General features: G+C 42.2%; 1 protein-coding gene across 1 annotated transcript in view; it reads left to right on the top strand.

The window, feature by feature from the left end:
- The window catches only part of LOC118361798 (synaptic vesicular amine transporter-like), a 28,208-nt gene extending 5,468 nt beyond the window's left edge, over window positions 1-22,740 (top strand). Inside the window, exons 6-16 of the mRNA XM_035742038.2 lie at window positions 1,185-1,277; window positions 1,373-1,462; window positions 1,572-1,615; window positions 2,847-2,907; window positions 3,458-3,553; window positions 4,345-4,423; window positions 4,952-5,003; window positions 7,510-7,573; window positions 7,680-7,799; window positions 7,984-8,117; window positions 14,630-22,740. Of these exons, the coding sequence (XP_035597931.1) occupies window positions 1,185-1,277; window positions 1,373-1,462; window positions 1,572-1,615; window positions 2,847-2,907; window positions 3,458-3,553; window positions 4,345-4,423; window positions 4,952-5,003; window positions 7,510-7,573; window positions 7,680-7,799; window positions 7,984-8,117; window positions 14,630-14,731 (935 nt within the window). The 3' untranslated portion in view covers window positions 14,732-22,740. The remainder of the gene's footprint in view (window positions 1-1,184; window positions 1,278-1,372; window positions 1,463-1,571; window positions 1,616-2,846; window positions 2,908-3,457; window positions 3,554-4,344; window positions 4,424-4,951; window positions 5,004-7,509; window positions 7,574-7,679; window positions 7,800-7,983; window positions 8,118-14,629) is intronic.
- Window positions 22,741-23,018: the final 278 nt, after the last annotated feature.

Genomic DNA, 23,018 nt, shown 5'->3' with positions numbered 1-23,018 from the left:
AGGACAGGAATGAAACTGCTCAGGGATGTCACCTTAAGGACATTGGTGGTTTTAAAAGTGGTGTCAATGGCTGTGACGGGAGAGGACTGAGGATGGATCAGCAACATTGTAGTGACTCCACAATAATGACCTAAATGACAGAGAGAAAAGAAGAACATCAATACACAAAACATGCATCTTGTATACAACAAGGCACTAAAGTAATACTGCAAGAAAAACATGACAAAGGAATACACTTTTTGTCCTAAATGCAAGCCTTATGTTTGTGGAAAATCCAATACAACACATCACTGAGTAACTGCCTTCTTATTTTCAAGCGTGGTGGTGCCTGCATCGTGGTATGGGTATGCTTGACATCAGTAAATACTGTGGAGTTTTTCAGGATTAAAAAAAACGGGACAGGGCTAAGCACAGGCAAAATCTTTTTCTTCAAAGAGATTCTTCAAAGTAGCCACCCCATCAATGTGCCCCTTCGATACGCCATCCCATCTGGTTTGGGCTTAGTGGGACTATCATTTGTTTTTCAACAAGACAATGACCCAACACACCTCTAGGCTGTGTAAGGTCTATTTTACAAAGAAGGATAGTGATGGAGTACTGCATCAGATGACCTGGCCTCCACAATCACCCGACCTCAACCCAATTGAGATGGTTTGGGATGAGTCGGACCGCAGAGTGAAGGAAAAGCAGCCAACAAGTGCTCAGAATATGTGGGAAATCCTTCAAGACTGTTGAAAAGCATTCCTGATGAAGCTAGTTGAGAGAATGCCAAGAGTGTGCAAGCTGTCATCAAGGCAAAGGGTGGCTACTTTGAAGAATCTCAAATATAAAATATACTTAGATTTGCTTAGCACTTTTTTGGTTACTACATGATTCCATGTGTTATTTCATAGTTTTGATGTCTTCACTATTATTCTACAATGTAGAAAATAGTAAAAAATAAAGAAAACCCCTTGAATGAGTAGGTGTGTCCAAACTTTTGACTGGTTCTATGTATGTAAAAAAAAAAAATAATAATACATTAAAAGACAATTAAATCCATTTTAATTGTGAAAATGTGGGGGGTCTGAATACTTTTGCAAGGCACTGTATATTACCCTGACTGCTCAAACCAACTAAATAGATATGGCCAGGTGAAATGTACCTTTGTATATAAGAGCTTACATGTTCTGTTCTTCTTCTAGGGATGGGGATGCTTGCCAGTGTGTACACAGATGACGAGGAGAGGGGAAATGCCATCGGGATAGCACTGGGTGGTCTGGCCATGGGCGTGCTGGGTATGTACACAATTTATGATGTATTTGAGCTCTGTGTAGACTACTGGCAACAGTTGGCACAAAATTATTGACCACCTTTACTTTCTTCCACCCAGTGGGCCCACCATTCGGCAGCATCATGTATGAGTTTGTGGGGAAAACGGCACCTTTCCTCATTCTGGCTGTTCTGGCTGTGCTGGATGGAGGTAATGTGGTCATGTTTCTGTCTATCACAATGCAGATATTCTGTTTTCTCTAATCTGGAGTCACCTGTTAGGCATGCAAACTAAGTTCATCCTCTGTGTCTCCCAACAGCATTGCAACTGTTCATTCTCCAGCCCTCAAAGGTGGAACCAGAGGTGAGTGTATAGCTATCGATTTGACAGCTCTTTTTATGATTATTGATGTAAATTCATTGGAATTGTGGAAGAATGTGTTCACAATCACCAGATCACTGTGAAATGAATGCGGGGATCAATAGAGTATTATAAGTGATTTGATTGGATTCATACAGCATCTTTCCAGATGCTTAAAGTGCTTTACACTGTTTAGGGTATACAAATAGTGCACAAGTAATTTAACACTGAGTAAATACACTTTTCTCTGTCAGAACTTTTCTGCCATGCAAACAGATAAGCAGAGAAATTAACCTCAGCCGATCACAGTGACAGCCATGAGTGATGATCCGTTTGGAAGTGTCTTCCAGTCAGGTTTTTATATCAGAGCGGCAGCCTGAGCTGTATGCTGTGTATGTCTCTGGTATGATGGGTTACCATCCCAGTTAGAGGAGACATGTGCCTGGGATGGATATTCCTATCAGAGCCCCTCTGACTTTGATCTATGGGGCTGATGCATATCAGTCATCACGGATACCAAGGAGGTAGTGACAGAGACCCAATCAGATGGTGGCTGTGATTTTCAGACCAATGGCGCTTATACATTGTTTAGTTGTGGATGATGAATATTAAAAAGGGAAAAAGGGAAGGGGATATGACATAATCCTCACTATTAGTACATCACTGCTGGGCGGCATGTAGCCTAGTGGTTAGAGCATTGGACTAGTAACCGAAAGGTTGCAAGATCAAATCCCCAAGCTGACAAGATAAAAATCTGTGGTTCTGCCCCTGAACAAGGCAGTAACCCACTGTTCCTAGGCTGTCATTGAAAATAAGGATTTGTTCTTAACTGACTTGCCTAGTTAAAATAAAATAAAAAATCTCTGTTGCTGAGATTTTTAACAGTGATGTGAATACATGATCATTAAGCTTAGAGACGTTGTCATAGTAACCGACAAGAGGTTATTGTCACACCTGTGCCAGTCATTAGTGAACTATGCTATGTGTGGACATTTCCTATTCATTACTGTAAGAGCAGGAACAGTGGTATTTCAGTGTGCACAAACACTTTGCATACTGAAAGCACAGATAGTAACTGTACATAACTGTACATCATTGTGGAATGATGTAAAGGTACAGACAGCACTGTAGTAACATAATTATTCGATGCTGCCTTTTTGTATTATTCAGTTTTGACATGAAACTGACAGCTGTCTGTTTAGCTCTACATTTCCTGACCCTTTTCTCTCTACAGAGCCAGAAAGGGTCCTCACTTTGGAGCCTTATTAAAGATCCATACATACTCATTGCTGCAGGTAAGAATTCATCATTCATATTATTACTTCATTCTGAAGTACCTGCTGTGGCATTTCCCATTTCAGTCACACTAAATAAAAAGCAACTAGGTGGGAGCAAAGATGTGGAAGAAGAACTGACTGAGATGTTCGAACAAATTGTATTCCAGTGGTTGAATTTCTGCCCTGAGCTAGGAAAAGACCAACACTGAGCCTACCAATTGATTTCTGGGTTAAGAACAGTATTATTGCCAGAAAGAGTGTTGAGAGGGAGCGAGCACTGCATGTTAGAAGGGGTCATCTCCGCATCAGAATAGAGTGTGTATGAGTGTTGTGTGCGTGCACATTTGCTTGTGTGTGTTGGTGTGTGTGTGATGCTGAAGTGCTTGGGGAAACAACATCTATGTGTCAGTTAGACTCCCCACCACTTCAATTACCAGGCCCTTTTGCCAGGGCAGCCTAATACTGGGTATTATGCCTGGGGGGGGGCTGTCAGGGACATAAAAATGTGTAAAGATGGAGAATAACAGGCCCAAGATCCACTTATCCTCAATCACATTCTCTTTTCCAGGATCCATTTGTTTTGCAAACATGGCCATTGCAATGTTAGAACCAGCGTTGCCTATTTGGATGATGGAGACCATGTGTCCAAGGAAATGGCAGCTAGGTATTTTGACATTTCTTTTCCGTCCCTCTTGACAACCCTGTTTCCCCTATTGACAATGCTGCACATGAAACCACTCTGCTTTTTACATTTTACCTTTATTTAACTAGGCAAGTCAGTTAAGAACAAATTCTTATTTTCAATGACGGCCTAGGAACAGTGGGTTAACTGCCTGTTCAGGGGCAGAACGACAGATTTGTACCTTGTCAGCTCGGGATTTGAACTTGCAACTAGTCCAACGCTCTAACCACTAGGCTACCCTGCTTGCTGAATGTACTTAGAATAATGGCCTTCATTTGAACTCGAGGTTTGAAAACACAGCAAAAAGAAACAGCATAACACAATAATAACTTGATTATGACACTGTGGCGTATAACTGTGAATTCACAAAAACTTCATACAGTATCTAGATGACCATTGAAACGGATCTGTAGTCATTCTCCACCTCATTGAACCTCTCGTTTTAGTGAAACCCGAATTACTCTTTTTCTTTTCCCGCCATTATTACTTATTTTTTTATTAGTGGCATTGACTATGAGGACTCGCACAGATAAATGGGGGATGAGAAAGAGGATGGAGGGACATGGGGGGGGGACAGGATATTAGGGTTTCATTTGCGGGCGAGTGGAGAGTGGGAGTGCTCATTACTGTGTCTAGGAGATATGCTGGAGCCCTATGATAGAGACGGATAATGTGCTTGTTTATCTGGGCCCCTCTGTACCCTGCTATCTCTCTCTACCCTGCTCTCTCTCAACTGATCTCTGTCCCTCCCTCTCTATCTTTCTCTCTGCCAGGCGTTGCCTTTTTGCCAGCCAGCATCTCCTACCTGATTGGAACGAACATCTTTGGCGTCCTCGCGCACAAGATGGGGAGGTAGGGAGGGAAATGACTCCCGTTTTTTTTCCGGTCTCCTTATCTTTTCCTACGTTGGTATCTGTTTCTTGTGCTATTGAGCAACTCTAAATGAGATTTCTCAGGCAGGTTGGGTATTTGCTGTTTATTGAAGTCTACAGCGTGACAGTGTGTTTATAACCGCTTGGCTAACGTTTGTTTGTTTACCACAGTTGTGTGTGCACAGTCCCATTTAAATCAATAGATTTTTACCTCACACTTTATGAAAATACATGTGTTTCAGGGCTCAAATATTGCCTGTAGTCATAGAAGTATTCTTTTAGAAAGTTTGAAAAAAAATCTAACATTTGTTTCTCAAAATGTCCTAATCCAGTCTCAAAGAAAACAGATTGTGATCCATTTGCTTCCTCTGTCATTTATTTCAAGTTTATTATTGTAATAAATGAGATTTTGTGGGCTTGCGGTACAAAAACAACTGTGAAGGGAGGGGAGAGGGACATTGACTGTTGTCATTGGCAGACCCTGAACTGCTCTTTCCTCTTTTACCAGATGGCTGTGCTCTCTCATCGGGATGGTCCTCGTGGGGGTTAGCATCCTCTGTGTGAGTACTAGACACATCTTTATCAGGTAGCTTTAAGCATCCAGCTCAACACAATGCTAACATTAATGTACCTGTTTGGCCTGGTGGCATCATCTGAATCAGGGGGTCCATCTAAGGATATGGGTAACAATATTGGGTATACACTATACAGTGCCTTCGGAAAGTATTCAGGCCCCTTAAATTTTGCCACATTTTGTTATGTTACATAGCCTTATTCTAAAATTGATTAAATAAATAAAAATTCCTCATCAATCAGCACAAAATAACCCATAATGACAAAGCAAAAACAGTTTTCTTTCAAATGTATTCAGACTCTTTATTATGAGACTCGATATTGAGCTCAGGTGCAACCTGTTTCCATTGATCATTCTTGAGATATTTCTACAACTTGATTGGAGTCCACCTGTGGTAAATTCAATTGATTGGACATGATTTGAAGGCACACACCTGTCTATATAAGGTCCCACGGTTGACAGTCCACGTCGGAGCAAAAACTAAGTGATGAGGTTGAAGGAATTGTCCGTAGAGCTCTGAGACAGGAAGTGTCGAGGCACAGATCTGGGGAAGGGTACCAACAGATTTCTGCAGCATTGAAGGTCCCCAAGAACACAGTGGCCTCCATCATTCTTAAATGGAAGTTTGAAACCACCGAGACTCTTCCTAGGGTTGCCCACCCGGCCATACAGAGTAATCAGGACCTCAGACTGCAGCAAAGGTTCACCTTCCAACAGAACAACGACCCTAAGCACACAGCCAAGACAACGCAGGACTGGCTTCGGGACAGGTATCTGAATATCCTTGAGTGGCCCAGCCAGAGCCCAGACTTGAACCCGATCGAACATCTCAGGAGAGACCTGAAAATAGCTGTGTAGCAATGCTGTAATTGATGCTGTAATTGCTTCCAAAGGTGCTTGAACAAAGGGTTTGAATACTTTATGTGAATGTGATATTTCAGTTTTTATTTCAAATTTCTAAAAACCTGTTTTTGCTTTGTAATCATGGGGTGTTGTGTGTAGATTGATGATGGAGAAAAAAAAACAATTTCATCAATTTTAGAATAAGGCAGTAACGTTACAAAATGTGGAAAAAGTCAAGGGTTCTGAATACGTTCCAAGGCACTGTAAAAACAGGGGTATGTGGACACCCCTTCAAATTAGTGGATACGGCTATTTCAGCAACACTGGTTACTGACAGGTGTAAATATATATATATATATCACACAGCCATTGGCAGTATAGTGGCCTTACTGAAGAGCTCAGTGACTTTAACGTGGCACTGTCATAGGATGCCACCTTTCCAACAAGTCAGTTCGTCAAATTTCTGCCCAGCTCGAGCTGCCCCGGTCACCTGTAAGTGTTGTCATTGTGAAGTGGAAATGTATAGGAGCAACAACTGCTCAGCTGCGAAGTGGTAAGTAACACAAGCTCACAGAATGGGACCGCAGAGTGCTGAAGTGTGTAGCACGTAAAAATCATCTGTCCTCGGTTGCAACACTCACTACCGAGTTTCAAACAGTTCTTGTACCGGCACAAGAACTGTTTGTTGGGAGCTTCATGAAATGGGTTTCCATGGCCAAGCAGCAACACACAAGCCTAAGATCACCATGCGCAATGCCAAGCGTCTGCTGGAGTCATGTAAAGCTCACCGCCATTGGACTCTGGAGCAGTGGAAACAAGTTCTCTGGAGTGATGCATCACGCTTCACAATCTGGCAGTCTGATGGACAAATCTTTTTATATTTTTTATAATAGATCGCTGCTTGCCTCGGGAGCCCAGAGTGCCAGGAGAACGCTACCTACCCCAATGCATAGTGCCAACTGTAAAGTTTGGTGGATAAGGAATAATGGTTGGGGGCTGTTTTTCATGGTTCGGGCTAAGCCCCTTAGTTCCACTGAATGGAAATCTTAATGCTACAGGCCTACAATGACATTCTAGATAATTATGTGCTTCCAACTTTGTGCCAACAGTTTGGGGAAGGCCCTTTCATGTTTCAGCATGACATCTAGTGAAAAGCGTCCCCAACTCCATATTAATGCCCATGATTTTGGAATGAGATGTTGGACGAGCAGGGGTCCACATACTTTTGGTCATGTTGTGTAGGTGAAAGCCAGGGTTTTAACCAACCCAGTCATGTCAGATCAGGGGTTACATACAAGAAGGGAGGAAGTAAGGATTCATTTTCTAAGTATTGGAACAGGCCTACTGTCTTAATGTCCTACTGTATCTCATTAGTCTTCAAATCATATTTTGAGTCTACGAAGGGAAGGGGAGTTCAATCAGAAGTCAATTAAAAAGCCAGTCAGAAAACAGTGAATTCTCTGGACACAGATAATTACATTTTCATTGTTTTTCCTTATGCAATTGTGTTGTGCGAGAACAAATGTAGTGCGAGAACAAAGATCCTCAAGTCCTGAGACCACATAAAGATGGTATTCTGAATTACACGGTAAACATTTGATCAATACAAATCCTCTTCCACTTCTTACCTTGACTATGTCGTGTCATAGGTCCCTTTCGCCAAGGACATCTATGGACTGATACTTCCGAATTTTGGTGTTGGTTTTGCAATTGGTAAGTCAATTTGTATTGCATTGTATAGAGAAACAACAGATGATGAAATCAGCATCTGGTTTGTAACAGATATTACTGAACTTCTCATTGTCTTGTCTCTTGTCAGGCATGGTGGATTCCTCCATGATGCCAATCATGGGATATTTGGTGGACCTGAGACATGTGTCAGTCTATGGCACTGTGTATGCCATTGCTGATGTGGCTTTCTGTTTGGGCTTTGCTTTAGGTAAATTAACATCAGATGCTTGAAAATAACCCAGTCCCATAGTATAGTTTTAAAACATTTCTGTCACACGTTCTTATGTATGTTTCTTTTTTTTGAGGTGTGGCATCACGATATGTCAATTTGGGGGAAATAATCTATATCCGGCTCCTCTATAAGCTCACTAACCTTCCTTTTGCTGATGAAGGTCCGTCCGCTGGAGGCGCCATAGCGAAGAACATTGGGTTCCCCTGGCTCATGACCATCATCGGTGTCGTGGACATCCTCTTCGCTCCCCTCTGCTACTTCCTCAGGAGTCCTCCTGGGAGGGAAGAGAAAATGGTGAGACACTGAACACCTTGTACACACGTGCACAGACGTGTGCACGCATGCACACACCTACACACACACACAAACATACTACACACACTTAAACAGAGGTATGCGTTTGAATACTGGTTACTTGTAAAAGCTGCATCTGATGCAGATAGAACTATCCATTGCCGTCCCCACAGGCTCAAACTATTGCCATCTTTTCACTACCAGGTGAAATGGAGAGAGAGGAACTCGCGACACACTTTGATCATGAGACACACTTTGAATGGGCTGTCTGTTTAAGTTGACCAGTTCAGGTCTCATCATTGCTGTGTATTGCATTCTACTGCTTTTGGCCACCCCCACTCTACCTTCTACCTGCTTTTGGTTCCCTAGACTAAATTGATTTAGACTATGAGTAAGCTGTGTATGGGTAGGTGGAAGAGGATGGCTTATTTGTGCACATGGGGGAGGGACAGGTGGATCGATTGTGCACATGGTGCCTGGTGGCACCTTAATTGGGGAGGACAGGCTCATAGTAATGACTGGAATGGAATTAATGAATGGTATCAAACACATCAAACACATGAGCTGTGTTCAAATACCCATGCTAACATACTGTATACTGCATACTTAATGAGTATATACTACATACTATTAGTTCATTCTAGTATACTGTAAACGAATGGTATCGTTTCAGTTGAGCATACTAGAGTTTTGCCTGTCTACCAGAAATGGATGCTGTTGCTATGCAAAGTCTTGCTAGCCTGTTAGCATAACAAATGACTAGCTAAACATTTTACGATTTTGGGTGTATTCGTAAATTCAATCTGCAGTACCAGAATGCGCTCTGGGCATTTGTAAATCCAGAGCGTTGTCAGATTGTAAATTCAGAGCGGTCGGAGCGTTCAGAGAGCACACTGGACACTCTGGCCAAGGAGTAAGGAGTAGGGTTGATCCGAGCGTTCAACGGCAGTCAAGGACCCACGCTAACTGGCTAACGTTGGCTAGCTACTTCTAGACACAAATGAGAGAACACCTTTCTCTGACCACATTCAGATTGTGTGAATGTTTACTGTTTGCTGTAACAGATATACCACATACATGAACTGATAGCAGGGGATTCAGCTTGATTAACTATATAAAGTTTCCCCTTTTGGACCTTTTGATGGTAGATGGTGGTGGTGAATGGTGGTAAGTCTAAAGGTAACTGCCAAAATAAAGAAGGATACAAAATATTGAAAGCAGGTGTTTCCACACAGGTGTGGTTCCCTAATTCCTAAATAGCGTCATGTATAAAAATGCAGAGTTGCCCATTATTGTAGCTACCATGGCTGGAATAAGAGATCTCAGTGACATTGAAAGAGGGGTCTCAAAGGAGCATAGGGGTTTAAAAGGTGTGTGTGTGTGTGTGTGTGTGTGTGTGTGTGTGTGTGTGTGTGTGTGTGTGTGTGTGTGTGTGTGTGTGTGTGTGTGTGTGTGTGTGTGTGTGTGTGTGTGTATCAGTCACAAGATCTCAACCCAATTGAACACTTATGGAAGATTCTGGATTAGCGCCTGAGATAGATTTTTCCACCACCATCAACAAAACACCAAATTATGGAATTTGTCATAGAAGAATGGTGTTGCATCCCTACAATAGTGTTCCAGACCATCCGAAGGCGCATTGAAGCTGTTTTGGCGCTATTAAGACACTTTATCTTGGCGTTTCCTTTATTTTGGCAGTTACAGTGCCTTGCAAAAGTATTCACCCTCCTTGGCGTTTTTCCTATTTTGTTACATTACAACCTGTAATATAAATAGATTTTATTTGGATTTCATGCAATGGACATACACAAAATAGTCCAAATTGGTGAGGTGAAATACAGGGAAATTCTTGATGGAAACCACTTCTAGAGACTGGGACAGAGGTTCACCTTCCAGCAGGACAATGACCATAAGCATACTGCTAAAGCACATATGTCAGAGTCAAGGCCCGCGGGCCACATCCGGCCCGCGAGAAGGTTTTTTACGGCCCCTGGGATGATCTTGATTTATTATTAGAACCGGCCCGCAGACCGCAGCAAGCCGGCAGCCCGCAGATCTTTTACACGCACCAATACTACATTTCCCACAATGCAACGGTGACGCACCGAGCAGTAGGCTGCTTCATTTCAATATTTATTGGCACAGCAGTTGTCAGCATCACAGTAAAATTAACTTTCAGATACCCATCAAAAATGGCAAAACGGAAGGTGGACACTGAGAACCGGGGTTTCAAACAAGGTGGGAGTCGGAGTATTTGTTCACGGAGGTAGCTGGAAAACCTGTGTGTCTTCTGTGTGGAGAAAGTGTGGCGGTACTGAAAGAGTATAATCTGAGACGACATTATGAAACGAAACACGCGGACAAAAACAAGAATATGGACATGGAACAAAGGCTACAAAAGGCAGAGGAATTAAAACGAGGCCTCAAATCTCGACAGGCTCTGTTCAAAAAGCCAAATCACAAGGCCAGGCTGCTGTCAAGGCCAGTTTTATTTTGGCAGAAGAGATCGCTAAATCAGCCCGGCCATTTACGGAGGGGGATTTCATCAAAAACTGCATGATTAAAGTTTGTGACGAAGTTTGCCCAGAAAAAAGGCAACTCTTTTTAAATGTGAGTCTGAGCAGAAACACCATTGCCGAGAGAGTAGACCAGTTGTCCATCAATCTAAAAGAGCAGCTTGTGAAAAAGGGAAAAGATTTCATTGCATATTCCTTGGCTGTGGATGAGAGCACCGACATTTCTGACATTGCCCAGTTGTCAATTTTCATCCACGGAGTGGACTCCAGCCTAAGCGTGACAGAGGAGTTTTTGGCTTTACGTCCTATGCATGGCACAACTACGGGGCATGATTTGTATGAAGAGGTGTCAAGATGTGTAAATGAGATGGAGCTGCCTTGGGAAAAACTCGTGGGTTTGACAACCGACGGAGCACCTGCGATGTGTGGACACAGGAGCGGACTGGTGGCGAAGATACGGGAAAAGATGCAAGAGGAAAACGCGACAGGTGAGCTGACAGCTTATCATTGTATCATACACCAGGAAGCGTTGTGCGGTAAAGCCTTGAAAATGGAGCATGTAATGAGCATCATCACGCGCACAGTTAACTTTATCAGAGCCAAAGGTTTGAATCACCGCCAGTTCAAGGCATTTCTGACGGAGTTAGAAACGGAGCATGGTGATTTGCCTTATCACACAGAGGTGCGATGGCTAAGCCAGGGAAAGGTGCTTCAAAGATGTTTCGAGCTTCGTGAGGAGATTTGTCTGTTCTTGGACAGCAAAGGGAAAGACACAACACAACTCCGAGACGAAATGTTTCTGTGTGAAATGGCTTTTCTGTGTGACATTACGAGTCATCTGAATGCAATGAACTTGCAGCTGCAGGGTCGGGATCGTGTCATCTCTGATATGTACAGTACAGTGAAGGCATTTAAAACCAAACTGACTCTGTGGGAGACGCAGATGCGGAAAGAAAATTTGAGCCACTTTCCCAGCTGCCAGACCATGAAAGAGAAGCTCTCTACCAGTGCGTTCCCGAGCGCACAGTTGGCTGATAAAATAGGTATGCTTGCCGCTGACTTTCGACGCCGATTTGCTGACTTTGAAGCACAAAAAAGCAGGTTGGAACTGCTCGGTAACCCATTTGCTGTTGACGTGGAAAGCTCACCACCAAACCTCCAAATGGAGTTGATTGACCTCCAATGCAATGATGCACTGAGGGCAAAATATGCGGCAGTGGGTGCTGCGGAGTTCGCCCGTTTCCTCCCCGACACAATGCCCCAGCTGCGCATCCAGGCTGCTCAAACGTTGTCTATGTTTGGCAGCACATACCTGTGTGAACAACTGTTTTCTTTGATGAACTTGAACAAAACATCACACAGAAGTCGACTTACTGCTGAACACCTCCACTCAATTCTGAGGATTTCCTCAGCTCAGAGCCTTACCCCGAACATTGATGAACTTGTGGAAAAGATGGGACACCACCAAGTATCACCCTCAACCTCAAACAAGTGAACATTACTGTGCAATCACATATTTAGAGTTTTTACTCAGTTCAAGTTTAAAAGTTAAAGTTTAATATTTGTTTTCACTGCATGTTACTTCTCCTTAAACAAAGTGTTGTTTTTGATTAATAGATTTTTGCACTTTATTTTATTGTATTTCAATCCAATTATATTTTAAAAATATTTCAGTTGAGTGGATGATAGAAAATTGCTATTATTGTTTTTTTCTTTGAAGTAAATTTAGCCCACTTTTGCTAAAATAGAAAATATAGGCTACTGATGGTGCCTTGAATACCGGTTTCTTTCATTTAATGTTCATGTTATGGGGATTTTTATATAAAGGAAATTTGTCTTTTGTGTCTGTTGAAAATTAAAGATTACTGACAGAGCCATAAGAAAATATTGCTTTATTTATCTGATCATATTGGAATATATTTGTTAGGTTTTCAGTAGGTTCAATTAGGTTCACTAGACTATATGCGTCATTTAAAAATTTTTCAATGAACATTCGAACAGTCCGGCCCTCGGCTTGTAGCTAAATTTTTTATTTGGCCCTCCGTCCATTTGACTTTGACACCCCTGTGCTAAAGCAACACTCGAGTGGTTTAAGGGGAAACATTTAAATGTCTTGGAATGGCCAAGTCAAAGCCCAGACCTCAATCCAATTGAGAATCTATGGTATGACTTAAAGATTGCTGTACACCAGCGGTTGCCATCTAATTTGAAGGAGCTGGAGCAGTTTTGCCTTGAAGAATGGGCAAAAATCCCAGTGGTTAGATGTGCCAAGCTTATAGAGACATACCCCAAGAGACTTGCAGCTGTAATTGCTGCAAAAGGTGGCTCTGCGAAGTATTGACTTTGGGGGGGTTCTCAGTTTGTCTTATTTATTGTTTGTTTCACAATAAAAAAACAAATTTGTCAACTAACTAATGTCATTTTTGCTAATTTATTATACATAAAAAACAGAAATACATTATTTACATAAGTGTTCTGCCCCTTTGCTATGAGACTCGAAATTGAGCTCAGGTGCATCCTGTTTTCATTGATCATCCTTCAGATGTTTCAACAACTTCATTGGAGCCCACTTGTGGTAAATTCAATTGATAGGACATGATTTGGAAAGGCACACACCTGTCTAAGGTCCCACAGTTGACAGTGCATGTCAGAGCAAAAACCAAGCCACGAGGTCGAAGGGATTGTCCGTAGAGCTCAAGGACAGGATTGTGTCTGGGGAAGATCTGGGGAAGGGTGCCAAAACATTTTTGCCGCATTGAAGGTCCCCAAGAACACAGGGGCCTCCATCATTCTTAAATGGATGAAGTTTGGAATCCCCAAGACTCTTCCTAGAGCTGGCCGGCCAGCCAATCTGAGCAATCGGGGGAGAAGTGCCTTGGTCAGGGAGGTGACCAAGAACCCATTGGTCACTGTGACAGAGCTCCAGAGTTCCTGTGTGGAGATGGGAGAACCTTCCAGAAGGACAACCAACTCTGCAGCACTCCACCAATCAGGCCTTATGTTAGAGTGGCCAGACGGAAGCCACTCCTCAGTAAAAGGCACATTACAGACAGCTTGGAGTTTGCCAAAAGGCACCTAAAGGACTCGCAGACAATGAGAAACAAGATTCTCTGGTCTGATGAAACCAAGATTGAACTCTTTGGCCTGAATGCCAAGCGTCACGTCTGGAGGAAACCTGGCACCATCCCTACGGTTAAGCATGGGACTGGGAGACTAATCAGGATCGAGGGAAAGATGAACGGAGCAAAGTATAGAGAGATCCTTGTTGAAAACTTGCTCCGGAGTCATCAGGACCTCAGCCTGGGGTGAAGGTTCACGTGCCAACAGGACAATGACCCTAAGCACACAGCCAAGACAATGCAGGAGTGGCTTTGCGACAAGTCTCTATGTCCTCGAGTGGCCCAGCCAGAACCCAGACTTGAATCCGATCTATCCTCTCTTTAGAGACCCGTAAATAGCTGTGCAGTGACACTCTCCATCCAACCTGACAGAGCTTGAGAGGATCTGCAGAGAAGAATGGGAGAAACTCATCAAATACAGGTGTGCCAAGCTTGTAGTGTCATACCCAAGAAGACTCGAGGCTGTAATCGCTGCCAAAGGTGCTTCAACAAAGTACTGATTTAAAGGGTCTGAATACTTATGTAAATGTGATATTTCTAAAAACCTGTTTTTGGTTTGTCTTCATGGGTATTGGTTGTAGATTAATGAGAAAAAAAGCAATTTAATTCATCTTAGAATAAGGCTGTAATGTAACAAAATTAATACTTTCTGAATGCACTGAGACAGGCGGATGAATTTGCCTTGGTAGTTGTCTTCCACATGACTGTTACAATGTAACCACAGTACAAAGCTCTTTGTGTTCAATCGAGGGCCATCTTTTGTCTCTGAAACTTTGATCCTTGATAACAAATTATTGGTGGCTAATTTTTGTTCTCTTAAAATTTCTGGTAAATTCTTTGGTTATATACTGACTCTATACAATTGTAATCTTCTCAGGCCATCTTGATGGACTCTAACTGCTCGATGAAGACCCGATCATACTCAACACAGGGGAACACAGAGTACGAAGAGATGGAGACAGAGTACGATGAGTATTAAATGGACACCAGACATGTATGTTACCTTCCAGAGGATCTATTTTGTTGTACAAAAGCAGAGATACAATGATTATTATTTTTTAACAGCAAAGCTGTTTTGTTGTGAGTGTCCGTCTTCACTGTTCTGTGTCATTGTTATTGTACGACTAGAGCAAACCAAAGTTGTCATTGCCCTTTGTTTATTTTGAGCCAACAGCCTTATCCGATGGAAGTGGGGCCGTGTCAAAACAGGGTTTTCATGGGCCGTAATAGCAGACTGCTGTGAGTCATATTTACTGAATAGTTCAGATGGTGTTATTATACAGTCATGGCCAAACGTTTTGAGAATGACACAAATATTAATTTTCACAAAGTCTGCCGTCTCAGTTTGTATAATGCCAATTTGCATATACTCCAGAATGTTATGAAGAGTGACCAGATGAATTGCAAAGTCCCTCTTTGTCATTCAAATGAACTGAATCCCCCAAAAACATTTCCACTGCATTTCAGCCCTGCCACAAAAGGACCAGCTGACATCATGTCAGTGATGGCTGGAGATAATTCTGTCATGCTGATTGAGTTTGAATAACAGACTGGAAGCTTCAAAAGCAGGGTGGTGCTTGGAATCATTGTTCTTCCTCTGTCAACCATGGTTACCTGCAAGGAAACACGTGCCGTCATCATTGCTTTGCACAAAAAGGGCTTAACAGGCAAGGATATTTCTGCCAGTAAGATTGCACCTAAATCAACCATTTATTGGATCATCAAGAACTTCAAGCAGAGTGGTTCAATTGTTGTGAAGAAGGCTTCAGGGTGCCCAAGAAAGTCCAGCAAGCACCGTCTCCTAAAGTTGATTTAGCTGCGGGATCGGGTCACCACCAGTACAGAGCGTGCCCAGGAATGGCAGCAGACAGGTATGAGTGCATCTGCACGCACAGTGAGGCGAAGACTTTTGGAGGATGGCCTGGTGTCAAGAAGGGCAAGCAAAGAAGCCAATTCTCTCCAGGAAAAACATCAGGGACAGACTGATATTCTGCAAAAGGTACATGGATTGGACTGCTGAGGACCGGGGTAAAGTCATTTACTTTTGATGAATCCCCTTTCCGATTGTTTGAGGCATCCGGAGAAAAGCTTGTCCGGAGAAGACAAGGTGAGCGCTACCATCAGTCCTGTGTCATGCCAACAGTAAAGCATCCTGAGACCATCCATGTGTGCGGTTGCTTCTTAGCCAAGGGAGTGGGCACACTCACAATTTTGCCTAAGAACATAGCCATGAATAAAGAATGGTACCAACACATCCTCTGAGAGCAACTTCTCCCAACCATCCAGGAAGAGTTTGGTGACGAACAATGCCTTTTCCAGCATGATGGAGCACCTTGCCATAAGGCAAAAGTGACAACTAAGTGGCTCGGGGAAAAAAACATCGATATTTTGGGTCCATGGCCAGGAAACTCCCCAGACCTTAATCCCATTGAGAACTTGTGGTCAATCCTCAAGAGGCGGATCCCACGAATTCTGACAAACTTCAAGTATTGATTATGCAAGAATGGGCTGCCGTCAGTCAGGATGTGGCCCAGAAATAAATTGACAGCATGCCAGGGCGGATTGCAGAGGTTTTGAAGAAGAAGGGTCAACACTGTAAATATTGACTCTTTGCATCAACTTCATGTAATTGTCAATAAAAGCCTTTGACACTTATGAAATGCTTGTAATTATGCATTGTTCCATTGTAACATCTGACAAAAAAATATTTAAAGACACTGAAGCAGCAAACTTTGTGGAAATTAATATTTGTGTCATTCTCCAAATTTTTGGCCACGACTGTATCACCAAATTCTGTGCTGTAGATCGGCTAGGAGTACAAACCTATCCTAATAATTCACCTATTGGCCATTAACAGTACGAACAAAACTAATGTACTTAGAGAGTTACTTCTGTCTGTGTAGAAACTGACCTAGGGTCAGATTCAACATCTCGAACAAGGCACTATGAGAACACTGCTTAGTGTTGGTCATTCTATTGGTTGAGAATAATTGGTAAATTATTTAGATATATAGTATAACATAGCCTATTACAGAGATACAAGTTACTCAATACATTTGGAATGAGAATTATCTTACTGCTATAACAAGGCAAACCACATTTTACCTTGAAATGGGCCTTTTTCATTGATTCCACAAACATTTTTTTTATACATTGAGATTGATTTTTAAATTGAGGAAATACCTGAAATGAAAGGACAATACACCAGAAGCTGTTATAGCCAATGCTGTCCTGGGTTGACTGCTTATGACTGTGCTTGTGACTATTTGCATGGTATACCACATTTAAAAAAACACCATCACTCCAATGCCTTTCCTCAGTTTCACTGTCCACATCAAAACTAAATGTAAATGATACCACAGCTCATAGGACACATGTTTAGCTGTTTTTTTAAGTGTACATACCTTTTGGTAAGCCATTTGAATGTGTGGAAAACGAAGACTCATAACCTTTCTTTAACCAGGTAGGCTAGTTGAGAACAAGTTCTCATTTGCAACTGCGACCTGGCCAAGATAAAGCGTAGCAATTTGACACATACAACAACACAGAGTTACACATGGAATAAACAAAACATACAGTCAATAATACAGTAGAACAAAAGAAAACAAAAAAGTCTATATACAGTGAGTGCAAATGAGGTAAGTTAAGGAAATAAACAGGCCAAGTAATTACAATATAGCAAATAAACACTGGAATGGTAGATTGGCAGAAGATGAATGTGCAGGTAGAGATACTGGGGTGCAAAGGAGCTAAATAAATAAATACCAGTATGGGGATGAGGTAGGTAGATAGATGGGCTGTTTACAGATGGGCTATGTACAGGTGCAGTGATCTGTAAGCTGCTCTGACAGCTGGTGCTTAAAGCTAGTGAGGGAGATGTGAGTCTCCAGCTTCAGAGATTTTTGCAATTCGTTCCAGTCATGGGCAGCAGAGAACTGGAAGGAAAGACGACCAAAGTAGGAATTGGCTTTGAGGGTGACCAGTGAGATATATCTGCTGGAGCGCGTGCTACGAGTGGGTGCTGCTATGGTGACCAGTGAGCTGAGATAAGACGGGGCTTTACCTAGCAGAGACCTGTAGCCAGTGGATTTGGCGACGAGTATGAAGCGAGGGCCAACCAACGAGAGCGTACAGGTCACAATGGTGGGTAGTGTATGGGGCTTTGGTGACAAAACAGATGGCACTGTGATAGACTGCATCCAGAATGTTGAGTAGAGTGTTGGAGGCTATTTTATAGATGACATCACCGAAGTCGAGGATCGGTAGGATGGTCAGTTTTACGAGGGTGTGTTTGGCAGCATGAGTGAAGGATGCTTTGTTGCGATATAGGAAGCCGATTCTAGAGTTAATTTTGGATTGGAGATGCTTAATGTTAGTCTGGAAGGAGAGTTTACAGTCTAACCAGACACCCAGGTATTTGTAGTTGTCCACGTATTCTAAGTCAGAGCCGTCCAGAGTAGTGATGCTGGACGGACGGGCAGGTGCGGGCAGTGATCGATTGAATAGCATGCATTTAGTTTATTTGCGTTTAAGAGCAGATGGAGGCCACGGAAGGAGAGTTGTATGGCATTGAAGCTGGAGGTTAGTTAACACAGTGTCCAAGGAGGGGCCATAAGTATACAGAATGGTGTCGTCTGCGTAGAGGTGGATCAGAGAATCACCAGCAGCAAGAGCAACATCATTGATGTATACAGAAAAGAGAGTCGGCCCGAGAATTGAACCCTGTGGCACACCCATAGAGACTGTCAGAGGACCGGACAACAGTCCCTCCTATTTGACACACTGAACTCTATCAGAGAAGTAGTTGGTAAACCAGGCGAGGCAATCATTTGAAAAACCAAGGCTGTCGAGTCTGCCAATAAGAATGTTGTGATTGACAGAGTCGAAAACCTTGGCCAGGTAGATGAATACGGCTGCACAGTAATGTCTCTTATCGATGGCGGTTATGATGTCGTTTAGGACCTTGAGGGTGGCTGAGGTGCACCCATGACCAGCTCTGAAACCAGATTGCATAGCGGAGGAGTTATGGTGGGATTTGAAATGGTCAGTAACCTTTTAGTTAACTTGGCTTTCGAAGACATTAGAAAGACAGGGTAGGATAGATATAGGTCTGTAGCAGTTTGGGTCTAGAGTGTCACCCCCTTTGAAGAGGGGGATGACTGGGGCAGCTTTCCGATCTTTGGGAATCTCAGACACTACAAAAGAGAGGTTGAATGGGCTAGTAATAGGGATCTGAAGACGCAATGTTTAGGGAGAAGATAATTAACTTTCCCTATTGACATTACAAGCCATACAAATATATATTGTGTTGAAATGTAAACGTATGGATACTGGTTTACTTTGACATCTCTGAATAAACAGCACCTTGAGGAGATGGTAAAGCACTTTATCAGAGTCTAGTTACTCACACCATTTAACTCCAAGGACAGTTCTAGTATGTTGATGTTGGATTAGCAGAGAGAGAATTGAGGTGATGAGCTTGATATGTTTTGTAATTTTGTCTAATGTTAGCAACAAAACACTCAAAGTTTTATCAAAGATGAATTCACTTATTGTGTGTGCAGTGCACTGAACATCCCAGTAGTGTTAATCCCTAACACTACTCCCGAGTGGTACAGCAGTTTAAGGCACTGCATCTCACTGTTAGTGGTGTCCCTGGTTTGAATCCAGGCTGTATCACAACCGACCGTGATTGGGAGTCCCATAGAGCGGCGCACAATTGGCCCAGGTTTGGCCGGTGGAGGCCGTCATTGTAAATAAGAGTTTGTTCTTAACTGACTTGCCTAGTTAAATAAATAAAATTGAACCGCAATGTGTTTTCAAATACTGAGGTTGAAATTCTGGTCTCAATCTTGACCAGTTGGAATCTTAAACTAACCTGTGAAGAGCATTAATATTATTTGTGAACTTATTTGTGAACACTTCCAGTAGGTGATCAAAAAGTATACACACAATATATACAGATCAATATGCATTGTTTCCAAGATCCAAGATTATATTGACCAGCAGCAATGTGCATGCACATACATACAGTAGCAACTTCAGTCTGAGGATTTGATTGGCTGACTGGGCCCTGGCCTGCACATGTCATTAGAGACTTTTGTGTGCAGTCAGTCACCAGTATTAATCCACAACACAGAGCCATGAAGTGTCCCTCCCATCCCCCCTCTCCTATTTGTCCTGAAGCTGAAAATATTGACTCATCCACTGCTCTTTGTCAAGACCACTGTGATCTAACAGAAACAGCCAGGCATACAAAGCACTGCTAATAACTGTCAAATATCTCTGTGCTGTTTGGCAAAGTGCATTTATTTACAAACCATTATGTGGTTGTTTGAGCAAACCTGACATCTGGAAATCTGTGAAAATACTTTTATGCCCTTGCCACGGAAAAACAATGGCACATGTTAAAAATGTAAAATAAGACTGCATTTTTACATATATGAACTGTTATTTGCAAAACTCTGGGTTTGCTGGATTGAAGGTTTGGTTGAATGGACACCCCAATGGGTTTCATTGTAAATAAATGATGCAAGCAAAATAGTCTGTGATGGAGTTGACAGAGAAAGTTTCCTGATACCTTCACTATTAGTTTCATTATTTGCTCTTAAATGTATATTAAAATTTTAAATGGAAATACTCATGTCGAGATGGCTACCATTCTGAGAGATTGTTATTATTTTGCAATACATTGTTGGGTCATGTAGGTTACATAGTGGATTATACAGTGCCCTCCTGAATTATTGGCACCCCAGGTGAACGAAAAAGGCTGTGAAAAAATGTAATTGTTGTTTATCAACTTGTTCTTTACACTCCAAATATCATATGAACGTAACATTTAATTGAGTTAAAATTCTAAAAACCAAAATGTAAAACAAATCAAGAAAAAAAGTTAATCTAAAATATGTGTCAGAATTATTGCCACACCTAAAGCATTATTATTAACAAAATCAATTGTATGTATATTCTGATCTGAGTCTTTGGGAACTCTTAACAGGTCATCCGCAGGCTAAATCCCTTAGTCATCCATCAACATGGACAAAAGGTTGTTGACCTTCACAAATCAGGCAATGGATATAAAAAGATAGCTACATGCCTGAAAATACCAATGGCAATAATTAATAATAATAATAATTAATAATACATTTTAAACAACTGGTGACTGTGATGAACCTGCCTCGAAGAGGATGCAAGTGTATTAAGAAGGATGGTTCAAGTGGCAAAAAACAAATCTCCAAGGATAATAGTTGGAGAATTGAAGAAGGGTAACATCTTGGAGTCACTAAGTCTCCAAAACTACAATTAGACACCACCAATGCCAAAAAGTTATTTGAAAGGTTTGCTAGAACAAAGCCACAAACGTAAGCACTTGGAGTTTGCTAAATGTCATTGGAAGTTTGATTGGAACCACGTTCTATGGTCTGATTAGACTACAATAGAGATTTTTGGCAACAAGAGAGCCATGGTCATGCAGAAAATAAGTATGGTGGTGGATCTGTGATGTTGTGGGGCTGTTTACTTCCAAAAACCCTGGGAACCTTGTAAGGATCAGTGGTGGAAATATTACCCAATTTTCATACTTGAGTAAAAGTATAGATACCTTAATAGAAAGTTACTCAAGTAAAAGTGAACGTCAGCCTGTAAAATACTACTTGAGTAAAAGTCTAAAAGTATTTGGTTTTAAATATACTTAAGGATCAAAATTAGGGCCTCCCGAGTAGCGCAGTGGTATAAGGCACTGCATCGCTGTGCCACGAGAGATTCTAGGTTCGAGTCCAGGCTCTGTTGCAGCCGGCTCTGACCGGGAGACCCATGGGGCGGCGCACAATTGGCTCAGCGTCATCTGGGTTAGGGGAGGGTTTGGCCGGCAGGGATGTCCTTGTCCCATCACACACTAGCAACTCCTGTGGCTGGCTGGGCACAGTGCACGCTGACACGGTTGCCAGGTGTTTGGCGTTTCCTTCGACACATTGGTGCGGCTGGCTTCCGGGTTAGGTAGGCAGTGTGGCTTGGTTGGGTTGTGTTTCGGAGGACGCACGGCTCTCGATCTTCACCTCTCCCGAGTCCATACGGGAGTTATGATGAGACAAGACTGTAACTACCAATTGGATAACGAGAAAATGGGCTAAAAAAATATATATTTAAAAAATAATACATTCTTTAGGAAGTAAAAGTTGTCAAAAACAGAAATAGTAAAGTACAGATATCCCCCAAAAACGATTTAAGTACTTTACACCACTGGTTAGGATACATGACATCATGAGATTTTAGGCAAAAACCTGTCTGCCGCTGCCAGGAGGCTAAAACTGGTTCGTCGTTGGATCTTCCAGCAGAACAGCAAACCTCCAAATCCACAAGAAAATGGTTCACTGACCATAGAATCAAGCTTTTGCGATGGCCATCCCAGTCCCCTGACCTAAACCCCATTGAAAACCTGTGGGGTGAGCTGAAGAGGGGAGTCCACAAGCGAGGACCAAGGATCTGGAAGAATGGTCTCAAATCACTTCCTGTGTTCTCCCACCACATCAAACATTACAAGACAACTCAGAGCTGTTATCTTGGAAAGGGGAGGGTGCTCAAAGAACTAAATGCAGGGGTGCCAATAATTGTGATATGCATGTTTGTTTAAAAAAAAACTTTTTAGATTAGGTTAGATTCATATATTTTGAGTGTAAGATTAAGCTGATAAACAACTTTTTCCCCCAGCCTTTTTTGTTCATATTTACTTATTGGTCATTTGTTTATATTAGAAATCTATTGCACACATGCACAAACATATGTGTGTGTGTGCCCATGTTGGTGTGTGTGCCTTCTGACATGTATGTAATTGGTTTGTGTGTATATCAACTACTTACTAACTGGTACACAAAAACAAATGTTGACCTTTTATATTCTGGACTGTTTGTTTACCTGTAAAGTGTGCTGATTGTGTAATATATGGTGATACTCAGTGGGGATGGAAAACCCCAAAATAAATGTTGCTCTGAAAAAGTGTTTGGATTGAATATGAGTATGTCAACATTGGATATCTTTTTTTTTTAAGCAGTAGATTCAATCAACCTAAGTTTGTTACATGTTTGATGGTATGATTGTTTTTGACTGAGGATAAATGCCTCCTATTCTTGATGTCTTCGAAGCAGTAGTGGGAGACAAGGATGATGGGGGACCAGGCTATGATGATGGTGGGGGGTGTGTCACCAGTTTCCCATGTTTGAGACGACACGCTGTACTTATCATGTCAGTCTCCCCACTGGGCTCCAATTACT

Source organism: Oncorhynchus keta, chromosome 2 (assembly GCF_023373465.1).
Source record: "Oncorhynchus keta strain PuntledgeMale-10-30-2019 chromosome 2, Oket_V2, whole genome shotgun sequence".
Lineage (NCBI taxonomy): Eukaryota > Metazoa > Chordata > Actinopteri > Salmoniformes > Salmonidae > Oncorhynchus > Oncorhynchus keta.
Note: the sequence above shows the minus strand (reverse complement) of the source record. Positions and strands in the feature narration are given on the sequence as shown.